At 38.1% G+C, this 19,413-nt stretch overlaps 1 protein-coding gene across 4 annotated transcripts in view; it reads right to left on the reverse strand.

Moving 5' to 3' along the window:
• Window positions 1–19,413, reverse strand: part of MTMR8 (myotubularin related protein 8) — a 158,838-nt gene that overhangs the window by 63,750 nt on the left and 75,675 nt on the right. For 3 of the 4 annotated variants that reach the window (XM_087813445.1, XM_016210163.2, XM_087813447.1), the window contains 5 exons: window positions 17,989–18,123; window positions 14,955–15,087; window positions 13,195–13,304; window positions 5,044–5,169; window positions 3,938–3,987 (listed from right to left, as the gene is read on the reverse strand). In XM_087813445.1, the coding sequence (XP_087669571.1) occupies window positions 3,938–3,987; window positions 5,044–5,169; window positions 13,195–13,304; window positions 14,955–15,087; window positions 17,989–18,123 (554 nt within the window). The remainder of the gene's footprint in view (window positions 1–3,937; window positions 3,988–5,043; window positions 5,170–13,194; window positions 13,305–14,954; window positions 15,088–17,988; window positions 18,124–19,413) is intronic. The other variant, XM_087813446.1, reaches the window with a different exon arrangement.

Here is a 19,413-nt window from a genome sequence, read left to right on the forward strand (position 1 = left end):
TTGGCAGAAAAGAAGACACACAGATCAATGGAACAGAACTGAGGGCAAGAAATAAAGGCACATGTATACGGTGTTAGGCAAAGAGCCGAGGTTTGAGAAAACCTCAGCGTATTGCTTGCCAATTCCAAAGAAATAACCTGGAGCACTGGCTGTGAAAGACATGGGTTTATCAGGACTTACACGTGCACTGCTGGCAGCTGGCCAGTGAAGTTTTCCACAACACAGGCTTTGCCAATATAGAGTTACATAGAGTACAGAAAACAAAGCAAACAGGGCATGCAGGGTGAGGACATGCTTGCAAGCAAGCTGTGTGAGATCAAAATGCTAGCTGTTTCTCTGCAGTTGTTTACAGTCCAGGCTCACATCTAGAAGCAGTTTCTATTTAGCAGTTTCTTTCTCTCTTTTAAAAATTTATCTTGGGGGGGGGGAGGGATGGGACAGGGTGGAACGGGTCATTGGGGAGAAAAAGGGACATCTGTAATATTTTAAACAAAAATAAAATTAACAAAGAATAAAAAGTAAAAATAAATAAAAAATAAATAAAATTTATCTTTATTGTTGAAAGTATTACAGATGTCCCCTTTTTTATCCAATTGACCCCCTTCACAACACTACTGTCTGTGTCCATGGGTTATGCATATATGTATATAAGTTCTTTGGTTGATCTCTCTCCACCCACCCCACTCACTCCCACCTTCCCTCTGAGATCTGTCAGTCTGTTCCATGCTTCTATGCCTCTGGATCTATTTTGTTCATCAGTTTATTTTGTTCATTAGATTCCACATACAAGTGAGATCATGTGATACTTGTCATTCTCTGACTGGCTTATTTCACTCAGCATAATACTCTCCAGGTCCCTCCATGTTTCTTGACAGAGGAGCTGGCCAGGTTCCCAAGGTCGGTCCCACAGTACTCTTACAAATAATCTTCACTATATCCCCACAGGGTGGGAGGGGGAGTTGGAGCTTGGGAAGGAGCCCATGTTCCCGTATACCATACAATATGGGCAAATGATTTTTGACAAAGTAACCAAAAACACACAATGAAGTAAAGAAAGCCTCTTCAATAAATGGTACTTAAAAAATTGGAAAGCCACATGCAAAAGAATGAAACTGGATTACAGTTTGTCCCCATGTACCAAATTTAATTCAACATGTATCAAAGACCCAAATATAAGATCTGAAACAATAAATTACATAGAAGAAAACATAGGTACTAAACTTATGAACCTAGGTCGTAGAGGATATTTTATAAATTTGACTCCAAAGGCAGGGAAATAAAGGCAAAAGTAAATAAATGAGACTATATCAGACTAAAACGCTTCTGCACAGCAAAAGAAACTGACAACAAAAGGAAAAGGCAACAAACTAAATGGGAGATGGTATTTGCAAACAACAACTCTGACAAGGGGTTAATATCCAAAATATATAAAGAACTCATAGAACTCAACACCAAACAAGCATACAATACAATTAAAAAATGGGCAGAGGACCCGAAGAAACACCTTCCCCAAAAAGACATACAAATTGCCAACAGATACATGAAAAAATGCTCAACTTCAATAGCTATTAGGGAAATGCAAATCAAAACTACAATGAGATGCCACCTCACACCTATTAGAATGACTATTATCAACAAGACAGGTAATAACAGGTGTTGGAGAGGTGGAGAAAAAGGAACCCTCATTCACTGCTGGTGGGGATGTAAACTGGTACAGCCACTATGCAAAACAGTATGACAGTTCCTTAAAAAATTAAGAATATAGTTACCATATAACCCAGCAATCCCTCTTCTGTGTATCTACCCAAAAAACTCAAAAACATTTATTCACAAAGATATATGCACCCCTATGTTCACTGCAGCTTTATTCACAGTGGCCAAGACATGGAGGCAACCAAAGTGTCCTTTGATAGATAAATAGATAAAGACAATGTAGTATGGAATACTGCTCAACCATAAGAAAAGATGAAATACTGCCATTTGTCACAACTTGGATGGACCTTGACAATAGTATGCTAAGTGAAATAAGTCACTCAGAAAAGCTAAGAACCATATGATTTCACTTGTATGTGGGAAATAAAACCAAAACTTATCGACACAGACAACAGTGTAGTGGTTATCAGAGGGAAGGGGGTGGGAGAGTGGTGGGGGCATACAGGGGGTCAAATATTTGGTGATGGAAGATGATATGACTTTGGGTGGTAGACACAATGCAATATACAGATCACGTATCATAGAAATGTGTACTTGAGACCTGAACAATCCTATTAACTAGTGTCATCCCAATAAAATTAATAAGAAATAAAGTCTTTATACTAGCTAGAATTCACTTGTTCCCCCATAATCTTTATGTATGTCCTTAATACTTTTTCCCATCAACCTTACAGCTCTTGCAAAATGTACTCTATCTTCTCAAACCCCTAACCTATTTCACACTGGTGTCTGCAGTGTCACTGAAAATAATCAAGGCCACCAAGTAAAAATATCTAACTTCTGTCTCTAACACTCACACAGTTAGTTCCTTCACTGCCTGTCCTTCCATCCAGTCTCCATGGAAGAAGTGTTTTTAGTTATAGCTTTAGCTAATCTTTTCAGTTGAAGTATAGCTTTCACTCCCTCTTGTGTCCTTAGGAATCTTATTCTGTCAAACACCCACTGTCTTTTTCAAATACTCAACCTTATATTCTTGAATGTTCTAAAATGCCACTAATTCTAGGAAGTCTTCTTTGCCCCAGAATGGGTTAGGTTCTTTTGTGTATGTTTCCCATTGTCTTAGCACTTATCAAACTATACTGTCATCATTGATTTTCTTTTCTGTAAAAGAAGAGACAGAGACCATATCTGATTCAACATAGTCTTCTGGCTCAGTGGTTGAGCATTGACCTGTGATCCAGGAGATCGAGGTTCGATTCCCTGTCAGGGCACATGCCGGAGTTGCGGGCTTGATCCCCAGCAGGGGGCATGCAGGAGGCAGCCAATCAATGACTCTCTCATCATTGATTTTTCTATCTCTCTCCCCCCTCCCTTTTCTCTCTCTGAAATCAATAAAAACATATTTAAAAAAGAGATAAGCACAGGTGTGTATTAACAACATTCATTTGTAAAACACCTGAGGCCTTTAAAAAATAAATAAATAAACCTGGTATACTGTCTGGCCCAAGGTCTGTTGATGAAAGAAAAGTGAATGGATGGAAACAAATGGCTAGGAGTAGTAATCAAATGAAATTAAGTGGATACACACCAATGGAAGAGAATATATCCTGAATTTTAACTTCCTTAAGGGTAAAAAAATTTATGTGCCTTCTAAACCAGCTCAGTGTCTGATACAGTATATAGAACATTGCTAAGTATTTGGTAAATATTTGTTGATTGTTCTGATAACATAGTTAAAGCCTCAGTGAGGCTGTCTGCCTTATAGCAGACACTAGACTAATGTAAGCCCTTGCACCGCCCCTTACTAAAGAATAGAAATCTGTACGTTTCTTTGTTCTTATCAAAGGTTAAAAGGTGCATTTTCTTAGATATTATTCCTTCTGCCTGGATGCCCTCCTCAACCCACTGTTCTGTCTAGCAAACTCCTATTCATTCCTCAAAATTTATCTTCAAATGCTGCCTATTTCTGGATGCCTGTCCTGACTTCTTCAAGCAGAGTTACGCACTTTGTCCTCTGTGGCCCGTGATACCTTGTTCTTCCCAAAAATATTTAACAATTTGATATAATTATTTGCACACTTTAAAGGCAGAGATAATATTCTAATGACCTCTGTAGCCCTAGGCCCCTAGCACAGTATCTGGAATATTTATTTCTTGATGAAAAGAGATTTACGCCATCTTCAACATACTGCTCCTTCATACACAAGAACATATTTTGCTTTGATAAATCTAACCCTAATGACCTCTTGTTAGCCTCCTCCCTTAAAATGAGGATATTTTTTACCTTTGGGAGAACTTGTGGCCCATGGATATCCATTCCTTCTCAATCAGGATCTTCATTTTTATACAAAAAAAGTTTGCATTAGGAAAATCATAAAATGAATTAACCATACATATAAAAATATCAAAGCACTTTGCTTAAATGTACTTTGTACAAGTTTGGGTTGAACTGACAATAAATAAAGTTAATTTCCCAAATGATAACTAAGTAACTTGTATTTCCTTTAAAGGCCTCTATAGGCTTCTTTCAAATTTCAAATGCTCTCAGGAGAAATTATTCTGGATTTGTATCCAGTGTCACATTTCTTTTGGCTTTTACATGATGTGTGGCAAGCTATTTGAGCCATAACTAAATGCAATCCTGATAAACATGATATTAAATTCAAGCTAGGGCCCTAGCCAGTTTGGCTCAGTGGTTAGAGCACTGGCCTGCGGACCAAAGGATCCTGGGTTTGATTCCCGCCAAGGGCACATAGCTTGGTTGCAGGCTTTGCTTCTGTCAGGGTGAGAGTGGGAGGCAAACAATCGATGTGTCTTTCTCACATTGATCTTTCTCTCTTCCTCTCTCTCCCTTCCACTTCCTCTAAAAAAGCAATGGGGAAAAAAATTCCACCTATGAAAAAACAGGACTCCAAAGCTAGTACTTGGGCTTGTACCATCTTGATACAAACCTATTTTCAATCTTTTATGAAAAGTATTTCTTAAAAATCTGTTTCTTAGAAAAATCAACTAAAAAGCCTTGGAATCAGAGCCAGAAAACAATCAAGAGTCTGACATCCAAACAGTTGATATGTTGAAGATGATGAACCCATCTAACAGCCTATTTAACAGTCATCCTCTCGGCTTTGCAAACTGTTTGAGTCTCTCCTACCCCTTACAGCAGCCTATTACATAGAACTTACCTTCTGACAGGTAAGAAACTATGTTGTATATACAATAAAAGGTATATAGATTGTAAATGCCTAATTTAGTAGAAAGAAGCCAAACTGAAAAACAAAGCTATTTTTGTAGATTTGGGACCCCTTCTTGTAGAAAACAAATTGGTTGTAAGTTCTTTTTTATTTATCTGTCACTTATGCAAAGTAAAATAACAATTATTTGCTCTCTTACCATGAGACCTTTAAAAGTCCTATAAAATGGATCTAGGAGGATGATGGCCACAGAGCAGACTTGTGCTGTGCGGTCCCAACCATCAGAACAGTGGACTAAGACATTGGCCTTTTCTACCTTCACTGCCTGTGAAGACAAGAGGCAAAAAGTAGCATAAATAACATAGTATGTTGGGTTAATAAATAGGCTTGCCAAATACCATCCTTACAGCACAAAGAACCTGGTCTTACTGGGCAACATTAATTTCTTCAATAATATTGGCATCTTCTATGGGAATAAAAAAAATAAAGGAATGCAACAAAAGACAGAAAACTTACCTAATGGGGGGAAAAAATCAAAACTGACTTATGATTCAGGATAAAAAGAAAAATAAGGGAGTTCTAAATTCACCGAACTTCCAAAGAAGAAAAGGATCAACTCTCAGAGAGAAGAGTAGGCAAGAGGAAAAATTCATGCCCCAAAACATACATAGAAGAGTTCTGCATTCCAGTCCTAGATCTGACAATAATTTAGAGTTTTTAGACATTTAGTCTTACTAACATAAATTCTTCCAACTTAAGATGGAGAGGTTTACCTGTTTTAGGACAGTTTCTGTACAATCAGAATGGTGTAAAGATCTGGGCAGTTACTCAATCTGGGTAATTTTGGCAATGATGGATAATGAGCATTCACTTATTCATTCTAATACTTATGTATCTCTCTATGCCAGTTATGTGCTAAGTATTAGAGACACAAAGACGAGACTCAGTTATACCTTCAAGGAGTTCACAAACTAGGGTAAACAAAGGTAAATAAAAAATGCAATACAGTGAAAAAGTATCTGCTGCTATAATGTGTAGTAACTATATCCTTTTGTAGGAGCCAGGGAAGCTTGAAGAAAGAGTAGGATTTCCTCAGGTGAGAAAACAGAAGGAAACTAATTTATTTACTCACTCATTCATCCACCCACCTAGCCAATAATTACTGAGTGATTATACAAGAAACACTATGGTGTGCATTAGGGATACAAAGGAGACAAACACTTACATGAACAACTACAAACCAATGATAACTAAAACAGTAAAAGTCCATACCAGGTACAACAGGCACAAAATAACCAAAGAAGAGGAGACAATTAAAGTGGACTTGTCAGATGAGTAGGCTTTTGTCAGGTTAACGAGGAAAGGACACTACAGGCAGGGGGTACAAAAGTATGACATAGGTGAGAAACTCTAAGCACCTTGGTTGAGGCTAGGCTTGGAGTGAGGAACTGAGGATAGGCTTGCCCAGGAGGGCAATGGTCAGACTGACAAGTGTGAATTTCATCTGGTGACAAAAGGGAGCCATTGAGGTATTAAAAATAGAGGAGTTCCATGATAAGATTTGCTCACTATGGTGGGAGTAAGGAGAATAGGTTGAGTGGACATGAGTTTGAATTTAGGAAGACCAGTTAGAGAGCTAATAAAATTGTGAAAGGCAAAGAAGGCCTGAGCTAAGGTAGTACTGGGGCTGAAAAAGGAGAAGGGGGATGTTATGAATGAAAATATATGGGATGAAGGAGAAGGGTCAAGGATGATTCTGAAATGTGTGGATAATAGCACCATTAGTCTGAATAGTGAACAGAGAAGAAGAGACAAGCTTCAGTTGGTGTAGACAATAAGAAGATTTCAGTTTGGGCCACAGTGAGTCTAAAGTAGATAAGGGATATCCAATGGAGAATCCAATGGATAATTGGATATGTGGGTCTAAAGTCCAGTAGGGGGCTGGAAACTGGGCCAGAGTGTAGATTTGACCATTATATAATTAGAGATGGTAGTGGAAACTGTGAGCATGGCTGGTACTGTCTAGGCAGAGAACAAAGTAAGAAAAGGAAAGACCTGAGAAAGCAGTGACTTTTAAAGGGAAAGTAGAAGAAGGGGAATTTTACAGAAGTCAGCCTGTGAAACAGTAGCCTGAAAGGTAGAAAGAAAACCATGAAGGAATAGTTTGGTTAAAGCCAGGATTACAAAAGTGGTTCAAAGAGAAAGGGATTAACAGTGTCCAATGCAGCAAAGAGGCCAAAATAAGAACAAAGATTAAAGAATGACCCTTATATTTGACAGGTCGGGGTCATTAGTGACCTCAGCAAGAGCAGTAGTAATGGTATGAAAATAGGATCACAATGAACTGAAGGATGAAGGGAGGTCAGGAAATGCTAATAGGGGAGGTCAACTATTTTCAAGAAAATCCTAACCAAGAGGAAAGAAGAAAACAGCTAGAAGAGGATAAGAAAATGTAGGATACACTTTGGAAACTAGCCCCTTATCAGATACATCCTTGGCAAATGTTTTCCCAGACTGTGGGGTTCCTTTGTATTTTGAGGCTGTTTTCTTTTGCTGTGCAGAAGCTTTTTAGTTTGATGTAGTCCCATATGTTTATTTTTTCCTTTGTTTCTCTTGACCTAGGAGATGTATCAGTGAAAAGTCCACTACGTGGGATGTCTGTGACTTTATTGCCTATGTTTTCTTCCAGCATTTTTATGGTTTCATGATTTACATTTAAGTCTTTTATCCATTTTGAGTTTATTTTTGTGTATGGTGAAAGTTGGTGGTGTAGTTTCATTCTTTTGCATGTATCTGTCCAATTTTCCCAGCACCACTTATTGAAGAGACTGTCCTTACTCCATTGGATACTCTTGCCTCCTCTGTCAAATATTAACTGACCATAATGACATGGGTCTATTTCTGGTGTCTCTGTTCTGTTCCATTGATCTATATGCCTGTTGTTGTACCAATACCAGGTCATTTTGATTACAGTGGCTTTGTAATATAGTTTGAAGTCTGGTAATGTGATCCCTCCCACTCTGTTCTTTTTTCTCAAGATGGCTGCAGCTATTCGGGGTCTTTTTTGGTTCCATATAAATTTTCAAAATGTTTGTTCTAGGTCTGTGAAATATGCTGTTGGTATTTTCATAGGAATTGCATAGCACTCAGCAAGAGGAAGACAAACAACCCAATTAAGAAATGGGCAAAAGACTTAAATAAACACTTCTCCAAAGAGGACATACAGATGGCCAAGAGACACATGAGAAAATGCTCGAGGTCACTAATCATCAGAGAGATGCAAATTAAAACCACAATGAGATATCACTTCACACCTGTCAGAATGGCTCCATCAACAAATCAACAAACAACATGTGCTGGCGAGGGTGTGGAGAAAGGGGAACCCTGGTACACTGCTGGTGGGAATGCAGACTGGTGCAACCACTATGGAAAACAGTATGGAGGTTCCTCAAAAAATTAAAAATGGAACTGCCGTTCGACCCAGTGATTCCACTCCTAGGAATGTATCCTAAGAATCCTGAAACATTCATCAGAAAGGATATATGTACCCCGATGTTCATAGCAGCACAGTTTACAATAGCTAAGATCTGGAAACAGCCCAAGTGCCCATCAGTAGATGAGTGGATAAAAAAGCTGTGGGACATTTACACCATGAAATACTATGCAGCTGTAAAGAAGAAGAATCTCGTACCCTTTGGGACAGTATGGATGGACCTGGAGAATATTATGCTAAGTGAAATAAGCCAGGCAGCGAAAGTCAAATATCACATCATCTCGCTTATACGTGGAATCTAAAGAACTTAATAAACTGATGAACAGAACAGATTCAATGACATGGAAGCATAGATGAGACTGATGAATGTCAGAGGGATGGAGGAGGGCGGGTGGGTGGAGGGGGAGGGAGTAACCAAAGAATTTATATGCATATATACACAACCCAAGGACATGGACAATGGTGGGGAGAGGGACTGGGGAGGGGGAAGGAACGGGGTGGAATGGATCATTGGGGAGAAAAAGGGACATCTGTAGTATTTTAAACAAAAATAAAATTAGAAAAAGAAAAGAAAATGTAGGATAAAGGTTTCTTGAAGAAGGGGAGGTGGGATTTAAAATACAGGCAGAACCCGGCTGAGGATGGCTCAGTGGTTGAGCGTCAACCTAGGATCCAGGTGATCGGGTTTCGATTCCCGGTCAGGGCACATGCCCGGTTGCAGGCTCAATCAATGACTCTCATCAATGATGTTTCTATCTCTCTCTCTCCCATTCCTTTCCTCTCTCTGTAATCAATAAAGATATATTTAAAAAATTTTTAAAATTTAAATAAAATATAAAATAAAATAAAATAAAATAAATAAAATAAAATACAGGTAGAGAGATTAGTCTTACCTGTATTCATAGTAAGATGGGCCACCATTTCCTATGAGATAGCAAGGAAGGAGACACAAAAACGGTTGGTAAGGATAGTAGTGAAAAATGAGAGCTATCCTTCATTTTTCCATGAAGAGATATGCTTATATGTGCTTATAGAGAGGGGAGTAACAGTGGAGTAGCCAATATGAAAGGTACAAATTAGGAATAGCTGCTGCGTGGACAGCACCCAAACAAGGACACATAAAATGACTGCTAAGTGGCCCTAAGACTACAGAACTACAGCTAAGATCAAGGACCATAAACCTGTGATAGTACCAATTAACATAGCTATGGAATCTATTTTTATTATTATTATTATTATTGATTTCAAAGAGAGGAAAGGAGAGGAAGAGAGAGCTAGAAACATCAATGATGAGAGAGAGTCATTGATCGGCTGCCTCCTGCACGTCCCCTACTGGGGATCGAGCCTGCAACCGCGGCATGTGCCCTGACCAGGAATCGAACCCTGACCTCCTAGTTCATAGGTCGATGCTCAACCACTGAGCCACGTTGGCTGGGCTATGGGATCTATTTATTTGTAGGAATGGTTAGTCATTAGGGTGTAAGAGCAGCTAATGTAGAGAATGACTGGGATTAGCAGTGCAGGTACAGTGGAAGGATAAAGGGCAAGGTGGAATGGATGAGGCTCTATGCTACCGGGTTTTGGCTAGATAGAGAATGTGAGAAAATGTAGAAAAAGAGGGTTTAAAACTATATAGGTCTCCATAGAATAAAAGAACCAGGATAGATGGAATGAGTGTGAGAACTGGCGTATAAAAGCTCAAAGAACTATTGGTGCAGTATTCAATAGACTGAATAAGGACATTCAAATCTCCTGGGATGATAGGAAGAATCAGGATGGAGAGAAAGGTAGTAAGGCCATTCACAAAGTCCTTAATGGAAAAGGGAGAGTAACTAGAAGAGGTACAGAGTAGTATGGCTAAATGAAATAGACCTGAAAGGAGGAAGGAGTTTTGTAAGGAGCAAGGGCTATGGCCCTGAGGTTCATGAGGTGTGAGAAAATAAATAACCTTTATAGTAGAAAGTACAAAAGAAATGACATTCCTAGAAGGATGTTTAGGTTGCAGGTAAGACAAGAGTTAGAGAACTCTGGAAAAGTTTCTCAATCTTTTTAACTTCTCAGTTAACCAGACGCCTCAGGTAATACCAGAGTCCTGAAAGTAGCAACTACACTTTTCTTAGGGTTCCAAATGGAGTGAAAAGTTACTGGTATATATGAAAAGACGTTCAATTTCACTAATGAGGAAAAAAATACAAATTAAAACATGACATAAAATGCATCACCTCTCATACCTGGAAAGATTAAAAAGATTGATGATAATTATTACTGGCAATGTGGAGATATAGGCATTGCTGGCGGGAATGGAACCTGGTGCAACTTGGAGGGCAATTTGGCCCTGTCTAGTTAAAGTTTGAAGTATTCATACTCTTTGACTCAGAAAATCCACTTCTAAGAATGTTTACGCATATAAAGATACATGTTCAAGGGCATTTGATGCAACAATGTCTGTATTTGTAAAAAAACTGGGAATAACTGAATTGCTCATTAACAGGAGGCTGGTAAATTCACACAAAGAAATATGATATAGTCTTTGAAAAGAGTGAAGTAGTACTGGCTGAACTGATCTGGAAAATGTCACTGTACATTAAGTATAAAATGTTAGATGCAGAACAATATGCATAGTATAATCTCATTTTTACAGAGTAGTAATAATATGTTTATATGTTAAAAAGCTCTAGAGCTGTACTGTCCAATATGGTAGTCACTAGACACAAGTGGCTATTTAAATTTAAATTCACCAAGAATAAATAAAATTTAAAATTCAGTTTCTGTTTCACTAGCCACATTTCCAGTGTAAAATTTCCACATATGGCTAGTGGTTAATGTATTAGTACAGGTCTAGAATATTTCCATCATCACAGAAGTTCAAATAGTGCTGATTTAGAGGCATACAGATTAAACTATTATAACAATGATGTGTATGTTGTGGAGAAAACTACAGGGAACATTCACATTTGATGGTATATATTTCTGAAATGTTTACTTCTTTGATAATTTATATGTACAACTTTTGTAATGAGAAAAAATAAAGATAATGAAAGAGAAAAAGAGGGAGGGGTACTAGAGGTTTTTGAGAACAATAAGGAGTTCACTATTGCTGGGCTTATGAGCAATGGAGAACCTTTGGAGGATTTGAACTTAAAGTGACATTATCAAATGTATTTTTAGAAACAATTTGGTAGCCAACTTGGGGAATAATTAAGAAAAATGCAAATTAGTAAACAAAACAGTCATGGGGATGGAAAGGACAGCATAGGAAATATAGTCAATAATATTGTAATAACTAAGCATGGTGCCAGTGGGTACTGGGAATAACAGGGGAAACACTTTGTAAAGTATATGATTGTCCAATTACTATGCTGTACACCTGAAACTAATACAAAATAATATTGAAAAACTATAATTTAAAAAAATTAAAATTTTAAAAAATAATTAAATAAAAATAAATGTGGCAAATAATAAAAAAGTAAACAGGTTAAGTAATTATTATAGTACTTTAAGCAAGGGATGATAAATGTCTTAACTAGGGAAATAACAGTTGAGGCTGGGAAGAATGAATAGATTTGAGAAATACTTCTGAGGTAGAGCTGATAGGAGTAGGCAATTGCCAGATGGAGGGGAAGAGGGAGAATTCAAGGCTAAGTTTTCAAGCTTGGGATAAGGGGCAGGTGGTGCTGGAGATGGGGAGCACAATTTAATTATACAATCTGAAGTCTATCTTTTTCAGCCACTCATTTTAATTCAACCAATATTTATAAGGTTGTACTGTCTATCAAATTGATCCCTCTGATCCATCCTCACTCTCTTTGGCATAATGAAGTCAGTCTGAAAGGGAATGCAGATAAATATACGGGTATAGGGCATCTGAAAAAGGAACAGCATGAAGAATGGTTAGAACTGGGCTTGAAACAACCAAGAGGGTCACATAGAAAACATTAATAACATACTATAATAAAAAGTATGGACAATAGGACTAGGAAAGTGGAAAGCATTAGGGTTGGATATTTAAGGCTAATTACATATACTCTTCAAACATTTTAAGCCAGAGGCTATATATCTCATTACCTTCAACTAAGAAAATGACAGCAGAGGGCCAAAAAGTCATTCTCTCCTTTACTTTACTTCTACAAATAATGGGGTGGGATGAAGAGGAAGAGTTTTCATGTAGGAATACATATAAACAAAATGTCAAAATGAGAAAATGTACAGTCCCAATTTCTTCTCTTTTTTTATATCGCATAACAAATGATACAGAGGCCAGGATTCTAGAGGTCAGAAAATAAGTAAGTCAGCATGAATGAGTGATGAAGCCTGCCTGGACTGCATTCAGAGGCAGACCTATAGAAAGAAGTACAAAAAGGTCTACTTTATATTCAGAGTTCTGAATACCCATAGGTACACAAGCTCTGCATTTATTTTACACTCACTCCTACTTCTATTTGACACCTTAGAATCAACACAAAAATACAACAAAGAGTATTTGAGCAGGAAGGACCATTAGAGATCATTTAAGAGTTCAGGGGTCTCTGAAACCCCTGAAATTAAGGTTTATTTTCTGTATGTAGAGCCATATGTACATTTTTCCAGGGGGAGAGGGTCAATAATATTCCCAAAGATTTCTGTGGGCCCCAACAAAATTATACCTTTAGATTCTAGTCTAACCACCTTGATTTACAGATGAAGAAACTGAGGTCCAGAGAAGGAATAAGATTTGCCCAGGGCGCACAGTGAATTAGTAGCAGAGCTGAATCTAGGAACTAAGTTTTCTTTCAGTACTCTTTCCACCATGATAAAATGGTACCTCAAGAGATCCCATAATTAAAGTCAGTGCAAGTTCTTAAAAGTCCTGATTATTACCTTTGCAATGAAAATTCCAGCATCCATAATAGCTTTAATGTGTCTCAACCACCCTGAGCTCTCCAGGCCGCTAAGAAATTCACTCATTGTTGGAGTTTTCATTTCACAAACTAAGGTAGAAAAGGAAGCAGAAATTGAAATTCACAATAATCTCAGTTTATTCACCAAGAAACAGGAAAAAGTGGATTCTAATTTTGTAAATGAGGAAGCTGAGGCACAGAAAGGTGAAATGATTAGTCAGGAACCACACAGTGAGTCAGGGACAAGATTAGGGCTAGAGCCTACCATATCTTCCAGATCCAGTTTCTGCTTTCTTGAGGTGTAGAACCCACCCCCAAGCCCACAGAAATCTCTGAAGAGCCAGAAGTATGAGTCAGTATTCACAGGAAAAAACTCACCTCTCCTCTTATTCAAAACCACATTTATTCCTATGTCATCACCCTGGCTCTGTCATCTGGTTTCTACTGTGCATGTGCCAGCATAGGAATTTCCCCTTCTACATCCTCTGCTAATTCAGTACCTGCAGCACCCCCAGGGAGATTTTCCTCTGTTCTGAGAATTAGGTCTCCTCGTGGCAGTCCCCTGGAATATGTGAATGAGTCTATTTATGTTAGTTTCCCAGTAAACTAGATGGAATGATGCCCTGCTACCTGCTTCAGCTTACCAGTTTATTAAGTTTATTCTTTAGCTCCCTTTTGCTTTCTTCCTTATATTAATAACTAGCTACCTACAAGGACATACCCACTCATCTTAACTCTGCAGCCCCTTAACATCTGTCTGTATTCCCACACCCTCACCTACTCCCTGCAGCCCTGTGCAGTCTCAACATATTGGGAGGAGGAAAAGTTAATTTTCATGAATTTTGCACTGGTTAACCAGCAGAGGGCAATCTAATCTTTTGCCTCAAAAAATCTGTAGAAAGTCCTGTTCTCTACACCTATAGAATATTCTGGAACAAAAGAGGGGGGAAAAGGGGGGGGGGATTCAAGGAAAATGGACACTAATATCCTAAATAGGATGCAGACTATGCAGACTGCAGAAACAGAATCTGATAAGGGTCATATAAGGAAGAGGTCTTGGCCTATAACATAAGAGTACAATTGAAGAAAAGAGAGGAAGAACAGAGAGCTCATTAAAGAAGGCAGGTTTTCATTATCTCTTCCTGAGTTGACATACCACATCATGGAATCCTGGGTAGTGGCTTTGAGAGAAATGTTTGAGACTCAAGAGTCCTGTAAGGTCCCAATCTCACTGTGCCTTCACTTTGACTCCAATTATTTTTCAGTGATGACAGATGACCCAAACTTTCTGACATTAGCTTCATTCTTTTAAGTCTAAATTCACCCCCTTCATCAGCACAATGGTGAAATCCAACTGACTTCTTACAGTAGATTAGATGAGGTGATTTCTTACCTCAAGGATGATGCAATTAATCCCCGATTCATTTATACTTACGCTGACCTACCCACACCCAAAAATCAGCCTCTGTAATTCCATATAGAGAAATTCTTCCCATAGCAACTAAATCCAGATGGACTCTACCGAGTTATGAAACTGAACATCTTAGTTCCTCTGCCAGACCAAGACTGCTATAATTCATACTATGTAAGCTGAATTCATACTATAGAAAAAAACCTTTTCACCTATTGAACCTGCTCACCTGGTTGTTTTCATGGTCTACCCCAAATCAGGCATACTTTTTGTATATATATTAATGCAAAGTTACGGCCTCTGGCCTATCCAAGGTGAAATCCTTCTACCTTCCAAGAGTTTCTGCAGGCTGCTCCGCATCACATGGATGTTCTCAATGCCCATGAACCTGAAGCGAATGTTGGCATAGTTGTGTTCATTTTCATACCCCTTCCCAGCTGCTCTGTTGGCCATGGCATTCAACTGTAATAATTGAGGAATAATAGAGCAGATTGGGCAGGTGATAAAATAACAGGATTCATCAGTCTCAATGCCTTATTCTAAATAGTTTTAAAATTTACCCATTTAAAAAGAAGTTAAATCAGACAGGGCACATTCTGGAATGGAGGAAATTTCACTGGTTTTTAGGTCAGATTATCTTGAGTAACAGAGTAGTATAAAGGGAGAGGGAGATTTAGTGTTTTTGTGTTATTACTAAAACCCTGCTTATGAGACTGAAGGATATGGCAGTTATGAGGATATCTGGTCTGAAGAACTGAAATAATTTTAAGTTTCCTATCACAAACAAAAGTTTTCTCTGCTGAAAGGGCTTTATACTGGGAAACGTGAAAGTTCAAAAATCTTTACATCTGAGAAGTTCTACAAAGAAGTCTAAACTTCAGGAACAATGAATTTTAAATAGCTATTCTAGAAAGATGTCTAAAACATGCATGAGATAAATGACTTTCACTCTCTGATAAAATTGAAATGGACATACCAAGACCTGTTTTAACACTATGTTCAGTTTGTGATGATCAGAATATTTATTTCTAGGTCATAAGAAGAATGTTGGGCAGGGTAGGAAGTAAATGAGATGTAATCAGGGGACATTAGTATAATAACTAGAAAAAAGCCAAAATACCTTCTATGATGATAACCATCTTACTAATCAAATAGTTTTCTTTTGTCTGGGCCTGTTTTCTCATCTCCCAGTATTGTGCATTTCAAAAGACAGAAGGAGCATGTATGTGGACAGGGTGTAGTTTTTGTATTAACAGAAGAAAATATCAATAAAACCTCAAAAGCACAAACACTTCACATTAACACATTCAGGGAAAATAGTCTATGTGTCAATATATTCTGTTTAGAATGCAAGATGCTTTTAAAGGGAGAAACATGATGGTAACTTTGATTACTTATCACACAGATAATGTCACTGAGATTTCATTACATTAATAACAATGTCAAAGGGACATCTGTGGAGGTACAAGCAGCAGCCACCTTGTAGCAAGTAAGTTTGCTATGACTGATGAGTGTTTCCGCAAACAAAACAATAATTATAGCAGTATTTATCCAGGTCTGGGCAGCGATAGAAAGGCTAGCTACTGCAGATAGCTAGATACATGGAATCACTATAAAATCTTTGAGAATATGTCTGGCAGATTTGAGTAACAGCTACCTATTAGCAGCCTAATGTTCAAGTAGGGAAGAAATTTAACATTTATTGAGCTCCTAGTATGTACCAGACACTGTGCTAGATCCTTTACTTGTATTATTTCATTTAATCTTCACTAGAACCCCTCAAGATAAGTACTATTATTATTGCCACAAGAAAACAACCTCAGAGAGGTAAACCAAATTCAACCAAAATCATTTTCTACTAAAAATATAGATCTAGCTATCCAGAAGAGGTGGGCTGTTGGATATTTCTAGGCCTTCTGAGGGAGGAAAAAGGGGCCTGTTAAAAGGGCATTTTGGTCTTGGGTTTGGACAAAAAGCACTAATCCTTTAGTTTTTCAAAATCTTGGTATGTTTTCCTTTACCACTTTAAGATATTTAATCTTGATGAAAGATACAGATTTGATTAAACTCTTTGCAATGTAGAATGGCAGATGCAGTTATGGCTGAAGCAAGACAGCGAATTTCAGAGAAACTCAGAGAGTGCCTGAGCAGAAAGAGAAATTATTTTCTCTCTTGAGCCCAGTCAGTTGTAGGTAGCTCTGGAAAGTGAGAGATCCCCAAAATGCAGGCAGCTATCTAAAGGCCACTATCTGATTTCACGCACAGCCAATTGCTCAATTGCGATGCTACAACCCCCTGGCTTAGGCTTAGATCTAAATCTCCAACTTAGGAATCATTAGTTAGCAATAAAACCTCCTAGTCAGCCACACTCCACACATTAAATTACAAGCAAAATTATTTTTTCTGGGGTTACTTGTATAAAGGACATCTTTTAAGAAAAGGGAATCTGTCCTTTACTTACCTCATGGGGCACAATTAATTCTTTGAAAATCCCTTACAGAGCTAGACAAAATACGGAAGGTCAAAGAATTAATGCAAAAAATTTAGGCAGATACTTAGGTTGATCTGAGGACCCTCCTTTCTGTAACATTCACATTGGAAAGGGACAGAACCTGGGAAAACATTATAAATCATGCAGTACCTGGCTCTTGGAAACATGAAACAATTTCTCTAGGCCCATGTTCACTGCCAAAATTCATGGCAAATTTATGTTCCTAGGTTTTTTCCCCCTCTGGAACCAAGATTTAAACTTCAAGTCATTGAACTGGGAAAAACTTAATCAGTGAATAGTACTAAAAAATTACTGCCACATAAGCTAAAGAATTTTTGTTAGTCATATAGCAGTCACATTTGTGAACTTGACTCCTTCAGGAAACATCAAAGTATTATTAACCTACCATGGTTTAATACATTACTTACAAAATGATATGCTGGTATTAATGTTTCCAGTGTTAAGTTGAAGTGCTTTATCTGATAGTAAATTTATACCACAGAAGAGGTATGCTGAAAATTTGATTGATGAATAGATTTAGTGAAAAAGGTGAGAGAACATCATATAGTCTCCAGGCATTCAATATAGAATTCAGATGTCACAAATTCAAGAGATGGCAAAGCCAGGTTGTTCCAAGTGCTTTTGAAAGAATCAAGGATATCTCAAGGTCTTGCTTTACAATGAGTGAAAGGCTACAATAACAGGAGCTCCAAACGGCTTGCTCAAATTGCTCAAATGATTTTATACAATGTCTGGCACAATAAGCCCATATATACAAACCTAACTTTCCCCAATAACACTGCAAAGCTCAACAGATAGGGATGGAGATTACAAAATGAGTGAAGTAGGAATATTAAAAAGGTCACTGATACCTTTGGTCTTGTGTCTACAACATACATAAATTGGCTTCCTGGGTTTGTTTGGCTAATAGCCTCTAGCAAGAGCTCATCATCTACGCAGCGAGTATAAAATCCAGACAGAGGCTGGCTACAGCGGCAAATGGCAGCCTGTAAGGGAAAAATGTGTCAGTTGAAGGATCATATGCACAGGTGGTCAAAAATCCTCCTTGATCTCAGGTTCAGTGAGCAGAGAAAGAAGATAAGCCAACACAGAGTAGTGAAGCAAAGAGAGCTGTAACTTTAAAGCCCAGCTGTTCCACTGTCATTGGGCTCAGCCTCCTGCCTCCCCCAGACATGTGGGCTGTGTTACCATAAACTGCTGCTCAGAATAGTCTTTTTTTCCCTTCTACATGGTGAGGATTCTTGACCTAGTCTTGGCAAATGACTATAAGAAAATCTTCCTGAGCACTTCCTTAATAAAATTCTATTCTCAATATGTATTACGCTAATATTTTTCTGAAACTTCCCTGCTTTTTAGTGTCCCAGTAATATTACCCATATAAATCAGAGACTTGTAGTGGCAGCAGAATTCAAGACTGAACAAAAATTTAGAGTCTTAAGAGAGCAGGGTTCACTCAATGTCAAATCAGAGGGGCTGGTTTGTTTAAAGTCATTTCAATATAAAAATAACATTGCTATTTAGCACATATGTTTGGTAATGATTAGTTAATGAACTGCATTGCACTTCAGTGTGGTTTTTAAGGAGTGTGCTCACTTTGATAGTTTGACATAAAAACACCCACTTGTATCACTATATTATTTAGTACCTGAATAGTTTACCTATTTGAGAAACTATTTGTATAACTCAGGGACGGGAAATATCCAGCCTGGTCTGGCCCTGCCAAGGGAACTGCAGGAGGGACTTGAAATTCAATAAATCGAGGAGCTTTTTCCATTGCTAATTTTTAAGTTGATAATTTTGTATGGCCTGCAAATGAGGTTATAAATACCCAAATGGCCTTTGGCAGAAAAAAAGTTCCCCACCCCTGGTCTAACTCCAGATCTCAGAATGACCACAAGAGGCAAGAACTATTATCCCTTCCTATGGAAGGGGACTCAAACAGAAGGGTCAAAGGTTTTTCCTACTACCTTAAATTATATTAACAGTAGTGAGAGAGAAACAAGGACATCTGTGTTCCAGTGGGAGGCCACAGTCCCCAAATATCCTTTCATTTAACAACTTCCTATCAAGCTGGAGCCCACAGAAAAGGAAAGAAACAAATGAACACACTAAAAATGCCACTTAATATTTGCACAACACTTTACTATTAACAACGTACATAGATATTTTTCTCTGTTACCCACTTAAAAACCCTCAGAAGTACTAAAGTTCAGAGAAGTAACTTGCTTGAGGTTACACAGCCAGTAAGTGGCAGCAGTGGGACTTAAACCCAGGTC

Source organism: Miniopterus natalensis, chromosome X (genome assembly GCF_054644295.1).
Source record: "Miniopterus natalensis isolate mMinNat1 chromosome X, mMinNat1.hap1, whole genome shotgun sequence".
NCBI classification, from domain to species: domain Eukaryota; kingdom Metazoa; phylum Chordata; class Mammalia; order Chiroptera; family Miniopteridae; genus Miniopterus; species Miniopterus natalensis.